General features: G+C 36.2%; 2 protein-coding genes and 1 pseudogene across 3 annotated transcripts; 1 reads left to right on the forward strand and 2 right to left on the reverse strand.

Moving 5' to 3' along the window:
- The window catches only part of LOC107620614, a 1,888-nt pseudogene extending 1,041 nt beyond the window's left edge, over nucleotides 1-847 (reverse strand).
- On the forward strand, nucleotides 69-3,113 carry LOC107623088 (ABSCISIC ACID-INSENSITIVE 5-like protein 7). The gene is made up of 5 exons (XM_016325229.2): nucleotides 69-435; nucleotides 750-2,091; nucleotides 2,265-2,336; nucleotides 2,447-2,476; nucleotides 2,631-3,113. The coding sequence occupies exons 2-5, from the start codon at nucleotides 931-933 to the stop codon at nucleotides 2,703-2,705; spliced, it is 1,338 nt and encodes a 445-aa protein (XP_016180715.1). The 5' UTR covers nucleotides 69-435; nucleotides 750-930; the 3' UTR covers nucleotides 2,706-3,113.
- LOC107620613 (protein DJ-1 homolog C) lies at nucleotides 4,473-7,985 on the reverse strand. 2 transcript variants are annotated; one of them, XM_016322746.2, is made up of 7 exons: nucleotides 7,572-7,985; nucleotides 7,000-7,149; nucleotides 6,720-6,899; nucleotides 6,204-6,281; nucleotides 5,911-6,111; nucleotides 5,459-5,596; nucleotides 4,473-5,386 (listed from the first exon to the last, which is right to left on the reverse strand). In XM_016322746.2, the coding sequence occupies exons 1-7, from the start codon at nucleotides 7,737-7,739 to the stop codon at nucleotides 5,174-5,176; spliced, it is 1,128 nt and encodes a 375-aa protein (XP_016178232.2). In that variant the 5' UTR covers nucleotides 7,740-7,985; the 3' UTR covers nucleotides 4,473-5,173. The 2 variants fall into 2 exon arrangements, with proteins under 2 accessions (XP_016178232.2, XP_020968811.1); XM_021113152.1 differs by lacking the exon at nucleotides 6,720-6,899.

A 7,991-nucleotide genomic window follows, 5' to 3' on the forward strand; every position in this document is an offset into this window, starting at 1 on the left:
CTGGAAGATAATCTAATAATTATTTAATTAATTATTTAATTAATTAATTAACTAATTAATTAGTTAATTTATGGATTAAATAAAATAAAAAGCAGGTCTTTAGGGGTTGAGTGACGCATCGGAGAGATTTTTTTTGTGGTTTCTTTTTCCAGTTTAAGTGGTTTAACTCGGAGAAAAAAGGTTGGGTTTTTGTTAGAAAAAATATGAATAAATTTTAAGTTCCATTTACATCAGATTTGAGCTAAGTAAGTAGTACTAGTTAAGTGACCAACTCAAATCTAATTTAACCAACCAAATTCGGACAAAAAACTTAACCTCTTTAAAGTGTGAAATTGTGAATTTCTTAAAAGGCAATGAGTTGAGTGAGAGTAGTGTGGATCTGATGCAGCATAAAAAGTGGAAGTGTTGATCTGATATTTCTATACTCTCTATTGGGTAATAATCAATGTTTACTTTACCGTTCTCCAACTGCTTTGGATTCTTGCAGAGGCGGTTGCATTTATAACTCTCAAACTGTTACAAGATGTTTTAACTGTTTAACTTAACATGTATCTAAGTTTCACTTCAGATATTTTAATTTGAGACAGAACTCTACTACCTGAAAGATTTTTTTTGTTCTCCTTTCTACTTTTAATGTATACTTGATTATTGGTTTTTGTAGACTATAATATAGCGTGGGGTAGGAGTTTTAAGGGTTTGATTTAATTATCTGCTGCAAGTAACTTTGTTAATTTAATGTTTTTCTTCAGTGTTGTGAATAGTTAGATCTGAATCAGAAGGATAATCATTCCAAAGCACGCTGAAAATACCATATGATCTACTTGGGAATGATTGATACGTAAGACATTGTTTGCTTAAGTTAAACTCTTTGCTTCCACTTCAAGTTTTAGAAGGAGAAAAGGAAAAAAAAAGTGGGGTCTCAATAAAAAAATGAACTTCAGGGGCTATGGTGATAACCCCACCAATAATGGTGATAGAATGGGTGGGAAGCCACCACCGGCAAATGTCACTCTGGTGAGGCAGCCTTCGGTTTATTCGCTTACTTTTGACGAGTTCCAGAACACAATAGGGGGGTTTGGGAAGGATTTTGGATCCATGAACATGGATGAGCTCTTGAAGAATATATGGACTGCCGAGGAGTCTCAGGCGTTGGCGTTTTCTTCAGCCAGTATAAATGCCAGCGCCAGTGGTGGTGATTCCAACAACCTGAATGGGAACTTGCAAAGACAAGGCTCTTTGACGCTTCCAAGGACTCTTAGTCAGAAAACAGTTGATGAGGTTTGGAGGGATTTGATGAAAGATAGTGGCAGTGGCAGCAGCACTGGAGCCGGAGCCAAAGATGGAGGTAGCAATGGGGTTTCATCTGTGCCTCAAACACAAGGGCAACCAGCATTAGGAGAAATGACATTGGAGGAGTTCTTGGTGAGAGCTGGTGTTGTGAGAGAAGATGCTCCTCAACAAGCTCAACAAATGGCAAGGCCTGATGCTAACAACAATGGTTGGTATGGTGGTGGTGACTTTGCTAGATCAAACAATAGCAATGGTTTACTTCTTGGTTTTCAACAACCAAATAGAAGTAATGGGAACAATCTTGGTAATAACTTGGTTCCCAAGCCTCCTCCTCCTCCTCTGTCGCTAAACTCGAACCATACTCAGCAGCAACAAACACAGCAGCAGCACCCGCAGCCGCCACCCCTTTTCCCCAAGCCTTCAAATGTGGCTTTTGCTTCTCCTATGCATATGTTGAACAATGCTCAGCTTGCTAGCCCTGGCACAAGGGGTGGGATGATTGGAGTGCCGGAGCGTTCGATGAATGGCGCAGTAGTTCAAAGTAATGGGCTGGCGAGTGTTGGAATTGTTGGTTTAGTCCCGACCAATGTAACAGCTCCGGGTGCCACTCCTGCAAATAAAATGTCACCGGACATGATTGCCAAGAGCAGTGTGGATACTTCTTCAATGTCGTTGTCACCGGTTCCCTATGTAATCAACAGGGGAAGGAAGTGCAGTGCTATAGAGAAAGTTGTGGAGAGGAGACAGAGGAGAATGATCAAAAATAGAGAATCAGCTGCAAGGTCAAGGGCTCGCAAGCAGGTTAGCCTTCTAATTCTAAATTATCAAATTATGCATTCTTGTAAATAGGAAACACATTAAATTCTTATGTTCTTCCTTGTCTTAGATATCAGCATTAAGAGAAAATTGGTTTGATGTTTCATGTTTCATAGTGCAAGCAACTGTTAAATTCTGTTTCTATCGATTTTTCGCAGGCCTATACTTTTGAACTAGAAGCTGAAGTTCAGAAGCTTAAGGAAATAAACAAAGAATTGCAAAAAAAGCAGGTATGTTAAATGTTGTCACTGTGCAATACATCCTCAATAATAATTTTGTTTTCAACTGTGGTTTTTGTAATATTTTTTTGACTAATTTTCTTTAATATTCTTTAATACAGGAAGAAATGATGGAAATGCAGAAAAATCAGGTAAGTTATCTATTTTGCTTTATATATATTGGGTTGGGACTTGGGACGGAGGGTGACTTCTTGGATTTATATGATTATAATTTATAATTCTTAATATAAGACTGAAAATAAAAAGAAAAAGAAAAGAAAAATTCACATGTTTTATTTTTGGCAGAATATGGATTCTTCATTTTGGCCATTGGGAAATAAAAGACAGTGCTTGAGAAGGACAGTTACAGGTCCATGGTAGACCAAATTTGGTCTTTGTTTAAAGCGACTGCTATAAAAAGGAAGGCATCTTTATGTCACTAGGATTGGACTATTGCATGTGGAAAAAGTTCTTATTATGCTCTTTTAGTGGGAGGAGTCTATTCTTCCGGTAGAAGAATTTCAACCATTAAATTTTATGTTGGTTCCACATAAATATGATATATAATTTTCATGTGTCTGATGTAATTGGAATTGAGTCCTACATAGATAATAGGGGTGGTAGCTTTCTTATGTATAGGAAGTAGGAGAGAGTTGAGATGTACATTAGAAAAACTTGCATCTTGTATAATAAACTATTTGTATTTGGTTGAATGCTAGTTCTATTTTCTTATGTTGGAGGATGTTGAGACAAGCGAATTAAATTGGATATTTGTATTGTCCCTTTTAAGTTCCCGTTTAAGTTTCCAACCCCTTTTTGCTGAATTCAATTTGCAGTCACAACACACAATTCCTTTTTTGGGTCAAGAAAAAGGAGTGTGTTGCGTCTGGAATTTTGGTTACAATTACATTTTATTTCAAGTACTTATCAAAGGTCAACATAATGAACATCCTAAAAAAATAATTTGGTTGTCGTCTTGTCATTATATGTAATCTTGATTTATCAATTCTCAAAGTTAAATGCTGATTAGGAGGGGTGTCATCTTGAACAAGTGTTGATGTTAATACCCAAAAACCAAAGTGTGTTGATGTGGCTTATATTTGGTCTCCTTCTTCCTTTTTGGAAACAGAACCAAAAGTATATGAGAAAATGACAATTAAAATTTGATTTTATAAATGATATACTTCATATTGCAAGATATACCAAAGGCCAGATATGGAGTCCCACCAATTTCGTTGTCATTTATTTAAGAGTGTATTAAACGGGTTTGATTTAATTTCAAAATCAAATTATTTATTTGGAATGGATAAAACATAGAAATTAAATTGACTTCTAAATACTATGAATTTTGGTTTTTTACGGTATCTCTCGACACTTGTTTAAATAGACGAGTGACTTAATCAATCTAAGTTTGGTTTGTAAATACTATGAATTTACTTAAACATTTGTCACAGATTTTCTCATCTTTTGGAAAATTTAATTGGGATTAAAACGATTTGGTGTGTTAAATATAGAATAATATTACACATCCAAATCTTTTTGTTAACCAAATTAGTCTAATATAACAAAAATTAATTATGGCTAACATTATTGTAAGTTTTATTGTTTAACTTAGTTGGACTTTAATAAAAGACTTGAATATGTAACATTACTAAATATAAGAGTCATTTTTATCCATTATGTATGAATATAAAACATAAGGGATTGAGGGCCTAAAAGAATCCGACAGCGGTCCAGCCACCAGAGGCAATGGTCTGACGGCGATGGTTGCAATTATTAGCACACTTAGCAATGGTGGTAGAAAATTGTGGTAAACAAAAAATAAAAATATAAAGTAAAATCATTGCATCAATTTCTCTTTTACATAATTGATTCTAAACATTCATTCATTTCTAATTCAATTTATTTCCTTTCATTTCAAGTTAAATCAATTCCAAAAATATAAGACAACACTTTTATTATTCTGAATTCTGATATGCTTATCAAAGACAAGTAGGTGTCCTTCTTGATTTAACACTAACTGGAAGTTATTGAAGGACTTCCAAAAGAATATGAGAAAATTATTTCAATCTCCCTTTCTAACCTATCATTTTTTATTATTACAATACATTCGTCATTTGGCCTAAGCTTACAAATGCAACATTTTCATTTCATCTTAAATAAGAAATAAGATTAGATATGAACAAATAAGTTGCTAACAAACCTTTCTAAACTGAAAAATTCAGAGCTTTATAAAGAGAAGAAATCAGTGAACCATGAAGAGTTTCAACTTTGAATACTACCTCTCAAAGACACATTAGAAAGTTGAATCTGTTCTAATTTACTCTTCCACACACATTACATAGTAAAATCCGAGAAGCTCCGGTTTGAGTCACTGGCAAATGGCATTCCCATCCGAGTCAGCAACATCCTCTCCATAAAGATGACACTCAAGGAAGATGGTGATGCCAAATTGTTACCATCAACATGGATGAAACGATGAACCGTTTCATATTCAGATCATAGACTTTTCTGATAAGTGATATCAACATGGTTGTGTACAAGATTACAAATCCATCAGAGATTTGTCCAAGCAACTTCAACTTATCCATGTTTTGTGAAGTGATATGGAACAAACAACTCATAATATGAAGCTATTGGACACGGTATGGTCCTCGTCTCTTTAGACTAAGGGTGTGTTCGGTTGGAGAGTGAAAATAAAGGGCAAATTTTCCTGGATGAACTTCATGTGTAACTTTACTTGTGAGCTCCACCATGAAAATTTCCACCATATTTTACTACTTCCAACCATACACGCCCTAGATATAACTTTTTTCCACCTCCTCTATAAGTATTTTAAATCAGATGCCCTAACTGTTAGGATACTCAAAAACAAGGCCTTCTGCTACACTTCTTGCTCTTCCATTACCAAATAGTTTGTTTACAACAGCCAAAGCAAAATCAGTTACAGTAGAAAGTCCCTCACTAGTGATTAGTTTGCCATCAATAACTACGGCAGCACCATTGATTGCTTCATCTTCAGCTTTATCGATAATCAACGAATGAGCTGCAGCCCTCTTGTTCTGTAACAAGAAATTTCATCATTTCAATAGGGCGTTACTTATCAGGAATATGAACAGTAGCATGTCAAATACCTTCAGTAAACCTTGTTTATGCAGAATGGAAAGCGAAGAGCAGATAGCCCCATATATTCTTCCAGCTGAGTTCTGTTCTTTAAGGAGCTTTTTCAGAATTCTAGATTTGCTTAGCCTTTCAGTTCCAGCAGTACCTCCCTAAACAATTCATGATAAGCAACTACAAATTATACGTGGGACAAAAAAAAATAATCGTCCATTGAGTTCCATAAGCTAAAGCAATTGTTCAATCAACTGCGATAATCAACCCTACTCTAATCCCAGCAAAATAACGATAGCAGGTGTAAGTATGTGATGATTCATTCTCGGTTTTCACCCTATGCTCCATGCAGTTTTTATGATTTTATTTATTTATTTATTTGTTTTGTGCAGTGTAGACTTCAAGGGTACAGAATACCAGCACAATAAAAAGTGTAGCTGTCTTCATATATATTTCCAGAAATTTATCTTACCGGTAGAATTATCAAATCATGTGAGGACTCTTGAGCATCACTAATTAATACATCAGCAACAATTTTGGTTCCTTTGGAAGCTAAAACTTCATGAGTCTTTTCAATGGATGCAACTATGACATTAGCTTTTGCTCGCCGTAGAATATCGATCAGAGTCACAACTTCAATCTCTTCAGACCCATGAGCAACTGGTACAAGAACCTGAATATCATAACTTATAGTTAAGATACATGTCGCAGAAGGATGATACAGCAGAAGTCTTGCCAAATTATGATGATATGACAGTAAATTACACTAGGGGCATGGTGGTCAACAGACCACTCAACTTTGTTGAACTCCTTCACTGCATTATCATCGGCAGTTCTCATAAACTGAAAAATAAAAAAAGAGAGAGGGGGAGGGTAATTTGGTCAGACATAGAACTTTAGACACACCATACTTTTCTAAGAAAGAAAATTACAATAAAAGTTTAGGATCTAGAATGAAATACATAGATTTAAGCAGATTTGTCACTCTACAACTTAATTTCTTCTGCTCCTCCTTTTCTGTTGGTAATCACTTTTCCCCATTTCTACTTCTAGTTAACATTCTTCACTTCAACTAGTTCAACTATCTAATAACATCTAGTTGGTTGGCAGTACAGCCTGCTAAAACCTAGCACTGGATAGTTGGATTACAATTTGAGGCTTTTGAATAAATCATAAAATAAATGGAAATAGAATCCAGTTTAGAATTCTACATCAGATAATTAAAAAAATTCGTAATTGAGTTTTATTGCCATTATTGCTAGGATCAAGCAAACACTTTACCAACAATCCTGCAATGTTCTTGGCAACGGACTCCCCAAACAGCTGCTCGGCCAAGGATAAAGCAAACTCGTAAGTAGTTCCAGGTCCACGGCTCGTTGTAAGCCCTCCTGAAACCTGAAGATTTGACTTAACGGCCCAAAATGTCGGCAGCTTGTCAAAGAATGCAGGGTGACATGTAGTCTTGCATAACACGCTAGAGAAAATTAGCCATGCAAATACATTGTTAACCTAAGTAAAACCCTCAAACAGTAACAGATATTGATCCAACCAAGTTTAGTACCTTCTTTCTCCTTAGTAGACCCCATGGCAAAAGGGTAATGGCTGGAGCAGCACAAATAGCACCATAGAGCCTATTTTCCTCAGCTTGCTTGCATGTGATTTTTTGCAGCACCTCGCAATCCCTTAACCTCACTGAGCCAGGCATTCCTCCCTGCAATGCAAACAAGCCACACAATTACTCACTATAGCCATGTCTTGAAAAGAGTTTGAACCATAGTTACATGGAATACAATATGTTCCGATACGAAACAGATATGTAGCCATATGTAAAATATTTTGTGTGTAAAATATACATATGACGTTTCGGTACGTAGATGAATTGGTATGCGATATGCTGCCTAATTGTGAATTCATCATGAAACTTGGTTTGAACCTTTTTCATAAAAAATTCATATATCATAATACTATGAAATACTTTACAAGTAAATATATAAGCATAATGATATATCATCCTATAAATAAAATGCAAAAATGTAATTTTAAAAATCAATTAACCCTTTCTTTATTTCTCTGCATAGTAATTATACTTGTGTCATGAAATCACTTAAAAAACCAAGAAAAGTAATAACTAACAGGTAAAACGACAAGATCGAAAATTTGATCAGAGCATGCTTCAATGGAGGTATCAGCGACCAATTTGGTGCCCTTAGCAGCTTCAACTTGAAGCTGAGGCTCCACGGAGGCTACAGTGACGTCAGCACCAGCTTGGCGCAGAACGTGAATCAAGATAACTGCTTCCATCTCTTCGGTGCCGTAGCCGATGGGAACCAGAACCTTCTTCAGAGGAACGGAAGAGGAATTAGAACCTTCTGTTGTGAATGTCGTTGACGGCGACGGAGTGGGTGGTGTTATGGGTATGATGTGGTTGCTGTTGGTTTTGGTGGAGCGTTTTGAAGGAGGAGAGGATTTCTGACGTGGAGGTGCTGCGGAAGTGAAAGTTGGTGTTAGAGGAACGCCGCCAGTGGTGGGGGTGGCGGCCACCGCCACCGCCAC

This window comes from Arachis ipaensis, chromosome B10 (assembly GCF_000816755.2).
Source record: "Arachis ipaensis cultivar K30076 chromosome B10, Araip1.1, whole genome shotgun sequence".
Classification (NCBI taxonomy): Eukaryota; Viridiplantae; Streptophyta; class Magnoliopsida; order Fabales; family Fabaceae; genus Arachis; species Arachis ipaensis.